Source organism: Neovison vison, chromosome 9, assembly GCF_020171115.1.
Source record: "Neovison vison isolate M4711 chromosome 9, ASM_NN_V1, whole genome shotgun sequence".
NCBI classification, from domain to species: Eukaryota; Metazoa; Chordata; class Mammalia; order Carnivora; family Mustelidae; genus Neogale; species Neogale vison.
In genome coordinates, this window is record NC_058099.1 from 49758640 (window position 1) to 49773135 (window position 14496).

General features: G+C 39.8%; 1 protein-coding gene across 1 annotated transcript in view; it reads left to right on the forward strand.

Annotated features, from left to right (window-relative positions):
• The window catches only part of SAXO1 (stabilizer of axonemal microtubules 1), a 31397-nt gene that overhangs the window by 12519 nt on the left and 4382 nt on the right, over nt 1-14496 (forward strand). The window contains exon 4 of the mRNA XM_044264150.1: nt 260-462. Coding sequence (XP_044120085.1) covers nt 260-462 — 203 coding nt within the window. The remainder of the gene's footprint in view (nt 1-259; nt 463-14496) is intronic.

A 14496-nucleotide genomic window follows, 5' to 3' on the forward strand; every position in this document is an offset into this window, starting at 1 on the left:
TGAAGGATATTCTGGGAAGGGAGTGCTTCCCGCCTCGTTGAAGACCATCATGCTTGTTCTGACCTATTGTTTTTCATACTCCCTGAGATAATGGGAGCACTGATGCCAGAGAGCTGAGAAAGTGGGAAACAGAGGAGGAAGAGCAGTTAGGGGGATAGAGCAGCAGATGACTTCACAGCAAACATTTGTAGAATCGGGTAAATGGAAACCTTTAGGAGTCTTCTCCTGGGTCAATGCCATATGCTTATTTTCCTTTTAGGAGAGATTTTGGGCCTCACAAAGTATTACCAGTGAAGATTTACCAGCCCGACCAGTTTGTCCCAAGTGAAGAGAGCATGGATCTACTCACAACGTATAAACAGGATTATAACCCCTACCCTGTCTGCCGAATGGACCCCATCAAGCCTCGGGACAGTAAATACCCGTGTGGTGACAAGATGGAGTGTCTGCCTACTTACAAAGGTGGGAGAGTGCTGGAGGGGCAGGTTGGGGAAGGATAGGCTGAATCTGTAGGTAAGCCAGGAAATGGGTTTTACAGGTACACCCTTGGAGTGCAGGGGTAGGGGGAATTACATCCTGCAGGCCAAATCTGGTCCGCAGCCTGTTTTTGTAGAGCTGGAGAGCCAAGAGTGACTTTTAAATTTTTGAATGATTAAAATAAATCAGACTATTATTTTAGGAAATGTGAAAATTACATGATGTTCAAACCCTGGCATTCATAAGTATATTTTGTTGGAGCGTGGCCACACTCATTTGTTTATGCATTATCTGTGGCTACTTCTGTGCTATAGCAGTGAATTTGAGTGTTTGTGATGGAGACTGTATGGCCTGTAAAGCCCAAGACATTTAATATCTGGTCTTTTATAGAAAAGATGTGCCACCTCCTGCCATAACTTGCTATTAGAATTATAGACTGAGGAAGCATTTCAAGTTTGTTAGGTTCCATTGCTGATTGAGTGATTGATTCATTCATCCATTTAAAAAAATATGGAAACTTAATGTACATACAGAAAAATGTACAAATCTTTATTATACAGGCCAATGATTTTTTTAAAAAGATTTTATTTTTCTTCCCCTCTCTCTCTGCCTGCCTCTCTGCCCACTGGTGATCTCTGTCTGTCAAATAAGTAAATAAAATCTTTTAAAAATATATAAAATTTTATTTATTTATTTGATAGAGAGACAGTGAGAGAGGGAACACAAGCAGGGGGAGTGGGAGAGGGAGAAGCAGGCTTCCTGCTTGGGGCTTGATCCCAGAACCCTGGGACCATGACCTGAGCCAAAGGTAGATGCGTAATGACTGAGCCACCCAGGTGCCCCCAGACCAATGATTCTGGAGTGAACACATTCCTGTAAACAGTGCCCAGATCAAGAAATAAAACATTGATCCCACCTAGGATAGAACCATTATGCTGACTTTAAACACCATAAATTAGTTTTACTAGTTTTGTACTTCATATAAAAGGGATGGATTCATTCTTTTTTTTTTTTTAATTTATGTATTTTTTTTTAAAGATTTTATTCATTTATTTGACAGAGAGAGATCACAAGTAGGCAGAGAAGCAGGCAGAGAGAGAGGAGGAAGCAGGCTCCCCGCTGAGCAGAGAGCCCGATGCGGGACTCGATCCCAGGACCCTGAGATCATGACCTGAGCCGAAGGCAGCGGCCCAACCCACTGAGCCACCCAGGCGCCCTATGTATTTTTTTTTTAAGAGAGGGGGTGGGGAGGGGCAGAGGGAGAGAATCTCTGACTCAGGACTCCATCTCACGACCCATGAGATCACGACCTGAGCTGAAACCAAGAGTCGGATGCTTAACCGGCTGATTCACACATGCGCCCCTGATTCATTGTTTATTGAGCAGCTGTTCCATCCCAGGCATGGTGTCAGCAGCTGTGAAGCAAGCATCATGACCTGCTCTGACTTAACAGTCCTGTAGGAGAGCTGGGATGTGGAGTGGTAGGGACGGTGAACACGGTGTGGTGGTCACTCTGTGGAGCACAAGCCACAGGCTGAGACCATGGAGATGGAGGCCAGTTCGTGATCCCTAACTCCTCTGCTTGTGATGCATATGGGCACATGGTTGCCCCAGGAATAGATGTTCAACTGTTCTTGTAACATCTTTGTGGGTCCCTAAATAACTGTGCTCTTAGACACTTTTATTTAGTCAATCGAAACATTTAGGCGAGTGGTGGTCGGGAGACTTGTGGGGATGTAGGAATCCTCCAGAAGCCCTTCTAGGGGGTCTACATCTATCATTTCAAAGGCACCATGCATGGCTTAGCTTCTCTGCTTCTTCCAAGAACCTGGACTCTTGTCATTTTGCCACCTCATCTTTAGTATCATTCTCTTCCACTCTGACCTTCTGCCAGGCTGCATTTTGGATGTGGTCATACCCTGAAATGCCTCCTCCTTTTTGCACTCCAACATCCAGGGCTCCTAGCTTGATTTCTTAACTATTTCTGCCAGGAAAGTTTTGGCCTTATTGAGATCCCCTCTGCACTGGTGCCTTAACCTTCCATGTCCCCAACAGTTCCTCCTATGTTTGTGCCCTATATAGCCTATTTTCTGGCACATTCTCTGGTATATCATTGCAGCCCTCTTTTACTCCCTCTCCTGTCCTCCTGTTGCTTCCTGCCAGCAAAGCCCACATCCTGCCTTCTCCATGTCTACACTTGGATATATACCAGAGCATGTCTCCAAACTTACCTGCTTTTATCCATTTTCCACAGAAAAAAACCAGGGAGAGCTTTTAAAAATGGCGGTATGATCTGACCTCTTCTCTGTTGAAACTTCTGAAATACTGTGGTCCCTAGGATGAAATCCCAAATCTTTACCATCTCCTCTGGTACCTTGCAGATTTTGGAGCCTCCCCACCAGTGCCCCTCTGCTCTGGCCACAGGACCTTCTTTCAGTTCCTTTCCTGCATTTCTTTTCTGTCTCAGGGCCTGTTGCACATGCTATTTCCTCTGTATAGAGCCCTCTACCCTTCCCTCGTCTAGCACTCATCCTTCAATGAGCAGCAGAAATATCACGCCCTTTGCAGCCTTTCTAGACCTTCCCCCATACCAGACTATCTACATCTTATCAGATGCCCTGAGAGAGACTTGCAATCCTCTGTTTTGTCATTCATTGTGTAATTTTGTTTTGCTTAGCATTTGTCTTCTTGGCTAGGCCTTAATCTCTAAGATGGCAGGGATCTTTTTCAGCAATAAAGCAGGCACTGTAGTAGATGCTGTACAAAGAAGTCATGACAACCAGGTGCATGGTGAGGTGGCATTCTGGCTTTGGTAGGAATCCTCCATCTCCCTTTCCATCTAGTGCTTACAGAAGGCAAGAAAAGGGGTGCCATGGACCATAAAAAGGTAAGAAGAAGGCATAAAACTAGAGTGAGCCCTTATTGCTGATGGGAGAAGAAGTAGGGATTCTGGTAGAGTATGTCCATCTGCAAACTCTCCTTTCTTTCACATGCTCCTTAGGGGGCCCCTTGATTTAAGAATCTTGGAGTTAGAGACTCTTCAGTAGAACTGCCTGCTCAGCTCAATTCCCCCTTCCCCTTTTGCCCTAGGGGCAGAGAGAGGTCTGGGAGTAAGAAATGGTTTATTTGTTGCATTACTTCCCTATGATGTAGTGGCTTCCAAAAGTGGGCCTTGACTGCCCAACGTGTATTTTCATCATTTAGTCAGGCAGTGGCACAACAAATGTCTGTTTTTTTAGCAAGGAAATCAATGAATGAATCATTGTTTATAAGGCTCAGGTGACACAGTCTGGACTTAGATTTATTCAAATCCCCACCCAGTCCATTACTCTGTGGGTCCTTGCTTAGAGCAGGAGTGAAGCAGGACAGTTACTCTCCCCTGCAAAGCCTTGTGCATGAATGAGGGGGCCACACCCTTGCCTCATCACTTGGTTTATCACCTTTCCATGACTTGTCTCTTGTGGACATTTGCTTCCTTAGGAAGTCCTTTTTTTTTTTTTTTAAAGATTTATTTATTTATTTATTTGACAGAGATAAGTAGGCAGAGAGGCAGGCAGAGAGAGAGGGTGAAGCAGGATCCCTGCTGAGCAGAGAGCCCAGTGTGGGGCTTAATTCCAGGATCCTGAGATCATGATCTGAACTGAAGGCAGAAGCCCAACCCACTGAGCCACCCAGGTGCCCCAGGAAGTCTTCCATAGCATCCTTCATAGTTTTATGGACATATATTGATTCTTCTCCCAAAGGAAAAGAACAAAACCAAAGTCCAAGGTCATTAAATGTGTGTATTTCAACGAGTGCCATCTATGGAATGTCTGTGTTCCACGTACTATAGCTCTACAAGAAAAATATGCAAACTTTTTTTCTTCTATTATGGCCAGCACCTTTGGCGGAGTCCAGAAAACCACCATTAAATATGCTCCAGCAGCATTTGGTTGTAATTTTGACGTTTTCAAAACACTGTGCAATTGGGAAGATTGAAAGTGTAATTACTTGATGCTCAGCTTTAGGTTTAGCTAAGGATTTTTTTTTTCCTTAAAGACATATTACTGAATGGAATCCCTTCTAAAGAGATTCTTACCAATTACCCACATGACACCCTGGCCCTGAAGGGCTTTACTGATGGCTTTTCAGGCATGTATATAGTTTGTCATGTGGAATTTTAAGGTTTTTCAGGGTCCTATGCAGGCTTTTTTATAATACATGTTGGGTGGAGGAAGTTAGAGGTTGGATAATAATGTGGTTTTGACTGTATTGTTGGGTGTCAGAAATCACATGAGGCAGCTTGCCGCCTAGGAACCTGTTTTCTTAACACTTCATCCATCACAGAAGAGGGCCAGAAAAACCCTCTCCTCCCCACCCCCACACACCTTGAGGCAGTGTGTAGGCATCTACAGGTAGATGCCCCCATTTGAGTGGGGCCTGAAGTCTGAAAGGGAAACATGTGGTTTATATTCAGCAAGATGGTTCCCTCCAAGGCCCCTAATGCTTTCAAGATGCTGATAGAGCCATTAATGGCTCTCAGAGAAAGATTAGATTTTCAATTAAAATGAGGCAAATTTAAAAGAAAGAGTTGGTAGTATTATTGGCCTAAAATAAACTTAAGAGTATGCCTGGGGGTGGGATGTCCAGACTTCTGGAGGGTTGGAGTAAAGAGCTCAGTAAATCCTCTTCCTAAAAAGCAACAATAAAACTGGACAAAACAATAAAAACCAACCATGTTAGGGCTCTGGAAATCAACTAAAGACACACAACAATTGAGAAGCATTTATTCAAGAAAAACTGCTAAGCCATCATTATAAAAGGTGGGAGTTTGTGGTTTTTTATCCTGGTGGTGCTTCCATCACCCCTCCTTCCAGGTTTAATCCATGTGGTGGTTCTGCCTAGGGTAGGCTGGGCTGTGAAACCCAGAAGGTCTTCTGCCAGTCGGGGCTAACTTGACTTGGAGTAGAATATATACCCACTGGTTTCAAAAAAACTCCTCAGTGAGGACAACTTCTGTAGCTAGTCAGGGTTGCAGAATTAGTTGGGGTAAGCAGCAGAGCAGCCAGAAATCTAGTAAGGAGATCCAGAGAATAGGAAAGGCCTTGATAAGCTCGTACATGTGCCTTGTGGTCTAGAAGACTGCATATGGGCAAGGCAGTACGCAGGCTCAAGAGAGATAAGAGACAGGGCCTAGTGATGTACTCATCTTCTCTGGCTGAAGATGATGCCTGGTCCAGGTAGAGAGGAGATACAAGAAATCCCAGAAGAAATGAATAGCCAAGGCAGAGTTGTAAATGGTCTGATCTTTGACTGTGTTCCCTAACCCACACACAGATTCATTAGCAAAGGGTTGAAAGACTTACTGGCATAAGGTGTTTAAGCATAACTTTCGATAATCATTGGCTAATGACTAAACAATGCTAACACAGGGTGACTTTAAGGAATCTTGGCTTAAAAACAATTAGAAGCCATATGATATGGTTTCACTTATTTGTGGAGCATAACAAATAGCATGGAGGACAAGGGGCGTTAGAGAGGAGTAGGGAATTTGGGTAAATTGGAAGGGGAGGTGAACCATGAGAGACTATGGACTCTGAAAAACAGTCTGAGGGGTTTGAAGTGGCGGGGGGGGTGGGAGGTTGGGGTACCAGGTGGTGGGTATTATAGAGGGCACGGCTTGCATGGAGCACTGGGTGTGGTGAAAAAATAATGAATAATGTTTTTCTGAAAATAAATAAATTGGAAAAAAAAAGTCATTGAACAAGGAAAAAAAAAAAACAATTAGAAGAAGAAACTAAGCAAAACATCAGTGGCTAGACTCTGCTGGGGACAAAAGACTCCATAGAATTACTGTAGGCAAGTCACTAAACAGCAAAAACAGCTTGCAGTGGAGTTGGCATTAGGAGTTGTTATAGCATATTATCTGAAATGCTGAGTTCTTAGCAAAATAGTGTAAGGTATAAAAAGGAACAGAGAAATGTAGTTCGGGGGAAAAAGCAGTAAATAAAAACTACGTTTGGGGGCACCTGTGTGGCTCAGTGGGTGAAGCTTCTGCCTTCAGCTCAGGTCATAATCTCAGGGTCCTGGGATGGAGCCCCGTTATCAGGCTTTCTGCTGAGCAGGGAGTCTGCTTCCCCCTCTCTCTCTGCCTGCCTCTCTGCCTACTTGTGATCTCTGTCAAATAAATAAATAAAATATTTAAAAGAAAACAAAACAAAAACTACATCTGAAGAGGCCTAGATATTAGACCTGGCAGAATATTTCAAAGTACTTATTATAAATATGTCCAAAGAACAACAGGAAACATGATTTATTTTTATTTCTTATTTATTTTTTTTTTTAGAGAGAGCACGTGCACACCTGTGTGAGACTGAGTGGAGGGGTGGGGTTGGGGGGCAGAAGGAAGGGAGAGAGAATCTTAAGTAGGCACAGAGCTTACTGTGGGGCTTGATCTCACAACCTTGAGATTCAGACCTGAGCTGAAATCTAGAGTTAGATGCTTAGGGGTGCCTGGGTGGTTTGGTCAATTAAACAAGCATCTGCCTGCAGCTTGGGGCTTGATCCCGGAGTCCAGGGATTGAGCCCTGCATTGCTTCCTGCTCAGTGGGAAGTCTGCTTCTCCCTCTTGCTCTGATCCTCCCCCTGTTCATGCTCTGCCTATCTCTCACTCTTTCTCTCAAATAAGTAAAATATTGAAAAAAAATTGACACTTAACTGACTGAGCCACCCAGGCACCCCAGGAAATCGTGTTTGAAGAAATAAAGATATTATAATGGTTTCTTATTAGAGAATACCAATAAAAGGAATCCATAAAAATTAAATGAAAACATTGGAATTGAAAGGACAATAACAAAATAATTATAGTGTCTTAAATGTAGATTTGAATCGGCAGAAGGAAGAATCAGCGAAAATGGGGATAAATCAATAAATACTATCCAATCTGAAGAACAGGAAAAAAGGAAGAAAAATAGAAACTCAGAGTTGTGGGATATCATCAACTGTACAATGTACTCATGATGGGAACCCCAGAAGAAGAAAAAGGCAGAAGAAATATTAATCTACATATCCAAGAAGCATAGTACAAATTGAATAAACAGAGATCCATATTTAGTCACATAATACTTAAACTGTTGGAAGCCAAAGGCAAAGATTTGGAAAGAAGCAAAGGAGGAAAATAAAAAAACCCAAAAAACTTACCACATACAGGGAAATGACAGTAACAACTAAGTCTTCATCAGAAACAATGGAGGACTGAGGGCAGAAAGATGACCTAGTCAAAGTACTGAAAAAATCTGTCAACCAAGAATTCTATAACTGGCAAAAGATCATGTTAAGAGAAAACAAGGACATTCCAAGATGAAGACTAGCTAACTTGCCTTATAGGAAATAAAAAAGTCCTGTGGACTGGATTAATACTAAACAGTAATACAAATCCACATAAGGAAATAAAGTGCATTGATAAAGGTAATGTCTACTCTTTTCTATTTTAGAATAACAACCAATAATCATAAAACGGTAAGGATTGTACCAGGAATGCAAAGTTGTTTGCATTCAGAAATAAGAAAGTAAATCAGAAATAAATTAATATGCCACATTAGTAAAGTAAAAGACAAAACCACATGATTAGAGACACAGAGAAGACATTTGACAATATCTGGTAATCATAAAAGCTGTCGGGATGCCTGGGTGGCTCAGTTGGTTAAGCAGCTGCCTTCAGCTCAGGTCATGATCCCAGCGTCCTGGGATCAAGTCCCGCATTGGGCTCCTTGCTCGGCAGGGAGCCTACTTCTCCCTCTGCCTCTGCCTGCCATTCTGTCCGTCTGTCCTCGCTCTCTCTCCCTCTCTCTCTGATAAATAAATAAATAAAATCTTAAAAAAAAATCATAAAAGCTGTCAACAGCTAGCATTAGAAGGGAACTTCCTCAGCCTGCTAAAGAGTATCCACAGAGAACCCTATAGCTAATATCACACAATGCAGAAAGACTGAATGCTTTGTGCCCTAAGATTGGGAACCAGTCCAGTTGTCTGCTCCTACCCCTTCCATTGAACATTGTTCTGGATGTTATAGCCAGTACGTAGTGCAAGAAGAATAAGCAAATGCATCTAAATTAGGAAGACACAAAACTCTCTTATTCTCAGACAACATAATCCTGTGTGCAGATAATCCTAAGGGATTATCTGATATCCTGTGTGCAGATCATCCTAAGGGATTATCACTAGAATGAATACATAAATTCGGCCAAGTATATATAATGTATTTCTATATATTAACATTGACAATCAGAAAATGAAATTAAGAAAAAGTTCTCCTCACTAGCTTCAAAATTAATAAAATATTTGGGATAATTTTTTGAGAAAGACCTTTAAGACTTGTACACTGAACTTCAAAAACAGTGCTGAGAGAAATATGTAAATAGATGGTGAGATAATCCATGTACATGGGTTAGAAGATACAATGTTATTAAGCTAGAGTTGCTCCCCAATTGATCTAAAGATTCAATGCTGTTCCTATCAAAGTCCCAACAGACTGCTTTTTTCCCCAGAAATTGGCAAGCTGATCCTGAATTTTATATATTAAATTGAAATAAACTAGAATGGCTAAAATTTTGTCATTTTGACAAATGATGCTGGAAAAATTGAAGATCTGTATGCAAAAAGATGAACTTAGGTCTTTACCTTACATCATACTAAAAAATCAGAAAAGATCAGAGACCTAGATGTAAGATGTAAAACTATAAATCTTTTAGACCAAGACATAGGAAAAAAATTTCATCTTATAAAAATTTAAAACTTCTGTGTGCTTCAAAAGACATCATTAAGAAAATGAGACCATAACTGATAAATGGGAAAAAATAGTTACGAATCACTTATCTGGTATAAGACTTGTATCTGGAATGTGCAGATAATGTATAACTCGATAGTAAGATGATAAACAATTTAAAAAATGGGCAAATGACTTGAGAAGACATTTTACCAAAAAGGACGTATGAATGGCTAATAAGCACATGCAGAGGTATTCAACATTGTTTGTTACTATTAAAATTAGAAAAATATCAATTGAAGTATACAGTTGACATATAACAAACTTATAATCAATTTTATATGTTATAAAATGCTCATCATGGTAAGTATATTACAACACTATGGACTATAGTCCCTATGCTATACTCTTCATCCCTGTGACTTACAACCAGAAGTTTGTATTTCTTATCTCCTTCACCCATTTTTCCCAACTCCCACTACCCCTTTGACAAACACCAGTTCTCTGAATTTTAGAGTCTGGTTTTGCTGTTCATTTTGTTTTTTAGTTTCCACATAAATGCAAAATCATATGGTATTGATCTTTCTCTCTCTGACTTATCACTTAGTGTAATATCCTCTAGGTCATCCATTTTGTCATGCATGGCAAAATGTCATACTTTTTATGGGTAATACTCCATTGTGTATAAATACACATCTTTATCCATTCATCTGTAAGTGGACACTTGGGTTGTTTCCATATCTTGACTATGGTAAGTAATGCTGCAACAAAATATGGATTCATATCTTTTCAAATTCGTGTTTTTCTTTTCTTTCTTTTTTATTTTTGTTTAAAGATTTTATTTATTCATTTGATAGAGCACAAGCATAGGGAGCAGGGAGGGAGAGGGAGAAGCAGGTTCCCTGCTGAGCAGAGAGCTTGACGTGGGCTCAATCCCATGACCCCAGGATCATGACTGGAGCTGAAGCCAGATGCTTAACATACTGAGCCACCCAGGTGTCCCATTGTTTTTATTTTCTTTGGGCAAATAGCCAGTAGTGGAATTATTGACTCATATGCTATTTGTATACAAAATTTTCGAGGAACCTCCGTACTGTTTTCTACAGTGGCTCTACCACTTTACTTAGTTCCCACCAACAGTGTATGAGGCCTTCCTTTTCTCTATATCCTACCAAACATTTGGTTTTTCTTGTATTTTTGAAACTAGCCATTCTGATCGGATTGAGGTAATATCTTATTTTGATTTTAATTTGCATTTCCCTAAAGATTAATGATGTTAAGCAACTTTTCGTGTATCGGTTGGCCATCTATATGTCTTCTTTGGAAAACTGGCTATTAAGATTCTCTGCCCATTTTTTTTATTAATTTCTTTTCAGCATAACAGAATTCATTGTTTACACACCACACCCAGTGCTCCATGCCCGTTTTTTAAATTGAATTTTTTTTTCTTTTGCTATTGAGTTTATTGAGTTGTAGGAGTTCTTTATTTATTTTGGATAGTAGCCCCTTATCAAATATATGATTTGCAAATATTTTCTCCCAATCAGTATGTCACCTTTTCCTCTTATTGATGGCTTCATTTGCTGCACAAAAGCTTTTTAGTTTGAGGTAGTCCCAATAGTTTTTCTTTTTTTAAAGATTTTATTTGATAGTGCACAAGTAGGCAGAGTGGCAGGCAGAGGGAGAGGGAGAAGCAGGCTCTTGACTGAGCAGGGAGCCTCATGCGGGTCTCAATCCCAGGACTCTGGGATCATGACCCCGAGCCTAAGGCAGATGCTTAACTGACTGAGCCACCCAGGCACCCAACCCCTTCCCCATGGTTTTTAAAAATTTTGTTTTCTTTGCCTGAGGAAGCAGATCCAGAAAAATCATCCTAAATTTGTCCAAGAGGTTACTGCCTATATTTTGGAAGTTTTATGGTTTGAGGTGTCACATTTTGGCTTTTAATGTATTTTGATTTCTTTTTCTTTTTTTTTTTTTTAAAGATTTTATTTATTTATTTGAGAGAGAGAGACAGTGAGAGAGAGCATGAGCGAGGAGAAGGTCAGAGAGCGAAGCAGACTCCCCATGGAGCTGGGAGCCTGATGTGGGACTCGATCCCGGGACTCCAGGATCACGCCCTGAGCCGAAGGCAGTCGTCCAATCAACTGAGCCACCCAGGCGTCCCTGATTTATTTTTCTATGTGATTTAAGAAAGTGGTCCAGTTTCATTCTTTTGCATGTAGCTATCCTGTTTTTTCCAGCAGCATTTATTGAGGAGAGTGTCTTTTTCCCATTGCATATTCTTGTTTCCTTTGTCAGAGATTAATTGATCATATATGTATATGTCTATTTCTGTCTGAATTTTGTCCATTGATCTGTAAGTCTATTTTTGTGCCAGTACCATACTGTTTTGATTACTATAACTGTGTAGTATATCTCCAAATCTGGGATTGGGACACCTCTATTCCTTCTCAAGATTGGTTTGGCTCTTTGGGTTTGTATTGTGGTTGTCTACAAATTGTTTTTCTAGTTCTGTGAAAAATGCTATTGGTATTTTGATAGGAATTGCACTGAATCTGTAGATTGCTTTGGGTAATATGGACATCTTAACAATATTAATTCTTCCAGTCCATGGAACATCTTTCCATTTGTGTCATTAATTTCTTTCATCAGGGTTTTATAGTTTTCAGAGTACAGGTCTTTTTTCCTTAGTTAAGTTCCTAGGTATTTTATTCTTTTTGGCACACTTGTAAATAAAATTATTTTTTCTTTTTGCTACTTAAAAGAGAAAGAATGAGTGGTGGGCAGGGGCAGAGGGTGAAAGAGAGAGAAGCAGACTTCCTGTTGGGAGCCCCGTGCAGGATTAGATCCTGGGTCCCTGGGATCATGACCTGAGCCGAAGGCAGACACATAACTGAATGACCCATGCATCCCTTTTTGCTATTTTCTTATTACTGTATAGAAACACAACTGATTTCTGTGTATTAATTTTGTATCCTACAACTTTACTGTATTAATCTATTCTAGTAGTTTTTTGGTGGAATCTTCAGGGTTATCTATGTATAGTATTATGTCATCTGCAAGTAGTGACAACTTAACTTCTTTCTTGCTAATTTAGATAACTTTTATTTTTTCTCTTGTCTGATTGCTGGGGCTTGGGCTTGCAGTATGTTGAATAAAAGTGGAAAGAATGGACATCCTTGTCTTGTTCCTGATCTTAGAGGAAAAGCTCTCAGTTTTTCATCAGTGAGGATGATGTTAACTATGGGTTTTTCATATGTAGCTTTTATTATGTTGAAATATGTTCCCTCTAAACCCATTTTGTTGAGATATTTTTAAATTGTGAAGGGATATTGAATTTTGTTGAATGCTTTTTTTTTTTTACATCTCTTGAGAGGATTATATGGTTTTTATTCTTTTTGTTGATGTTGCGCTTCTGTTGAGTGATTTATGAATATATTTTTAAAAGATTTTATTTATTTATTTGACAGAGAGAGATCACAAGTAGGCAGAGAGGCAGGCAGAGAGAGAGTGAGGAGGAAGCAGTCTCCCTGCTGAGCAGAGAGCCCGATGCGGGACTCGATCCCAGGACCCTGAGATCATGACCTGAGCCGAAGGCAGCAGCTTAACCCACTGAGCCACCCAGGCGCCCGTGATTTATGAATATTGAATAATCCTTGCATCCTTGGAATACATCCCAGCTGATCATGGTGAATGATCCTTTTAATGTATTTTTGAATGTGGTTTGCTAATATTTTGTTGTCCTCAACATCCTTATGTTCATCAGGGCTATTAGCCTGTAGTTCTCTTTTTTTATAGTGTCTTTGTCTGGTTTTTGTATCAGGGTAATGCCTTATAGAATGCATTTGGAGGCTTTCGTTCCTCTTCTGTTCTTTTTTGGAATAGTTTAGAGGAAAATAGGTATTAATCTTCTTAAACTGTTTGGTGGAATTCACTTGCGAATATGTCTGGTGGTCCCGGACTCTAATTATTGCCATTTCATTAATTGTTTTCTGGTTGTTGTTGTTTTTAGTTTTTTCTCTGTTCCTTTCTTTTTTCCTTGTAGTTTGTTCTCTTCCCTGGTGGCTTGATGGCTTTCTTTCTTTAATGCTATACTTGGATTCCTTTCTCTTTATTTTTTGTGTATTACAAGATTTTGGTTTATGGTTACCATTGGGTCACATACAATTTCCTATGTGTATGGCACTCAATAGGTCTATTTTAAGTTGGTGATTGCTTAAGTTTAAATACATTCTAAAAGCACAAATTTTTTCCTCCCCATCTACATTTTGTGTACCTGATGTCGTATTTTACTTCTTTTTGTGTATTTCTTGACTACTTTTTGTAGATATAACTGGTCTTACTACTTTTGTGTTTCAACCTCCATACTGGCATCGTAAGTGATTACTACTTTTACTGTATGTTTTCTTTTACTTATGAAATATTATCCTTTCATATTTTCTTCTAGTTGTGGCAGTTTCTTTCCATTTAAAGAAGTCACTTCAACATTTCTTATAAGGCTAGTTTAGTGGTGATGAACTCTTACTTCCATTTGGGAAATCCTTTCTCTCCTCCAGTTCTGAATGAGAGCCTTGCTGGGTAGAGTGTTCTTGGTTGTTGGTTTTTTTTTCCTTCCTTTCAGTATCTTGAATATATCATGCCACTCTAGCCTGCAGACTTTCTGCTAAAAAACAGCTCACAACCTTATAGCATTTCCTTTGTATGTAACTGTTTTCTCCTCCTGCTCTTAAGATTCTCTTTATCCTTAATCTTTGTAACTTTAATTATTATATGTATTGTATGTATGTATGTAATTATTGTATGTAGGTGTGGATGTCTTTGGGTTCATCCTGTTAGGGGCTCTCTGTGCCTCCTGGACCTTGGATGTCTCTCTTATTTCCTAGGTTAAGAATTTCTTCAAATAGGTTTTCTGTCCCCATATGTCTCTCCTTCTTCTGGGACCTCTGTAGTGTAAATGTTATTATGTTTTGTGATGTTGCAGATGTCCTTTAACCTATCCTCATTTTTAGATATTTTCTTTTCTCTTTAATGTTTGCCTTGATTGCTTTCATTATCCTGTCTTCCAGATTATTGACCCATTCTTCTGTATCTCTAATCTGCTCTTGATTCCTGTGTGGTATATTTTTAATTTCAGTTATATATTCAGTTTGACTGTTCTTTTTTGTATATTCTGTCTTTTTGTTGAAGTTCTCACTGCAAACTCTTCTTTAGGGTCCAGTGAATGTCTTTATGACTTCTACTTTGAATTCTCTAGCATATGGCTTATCTCCATT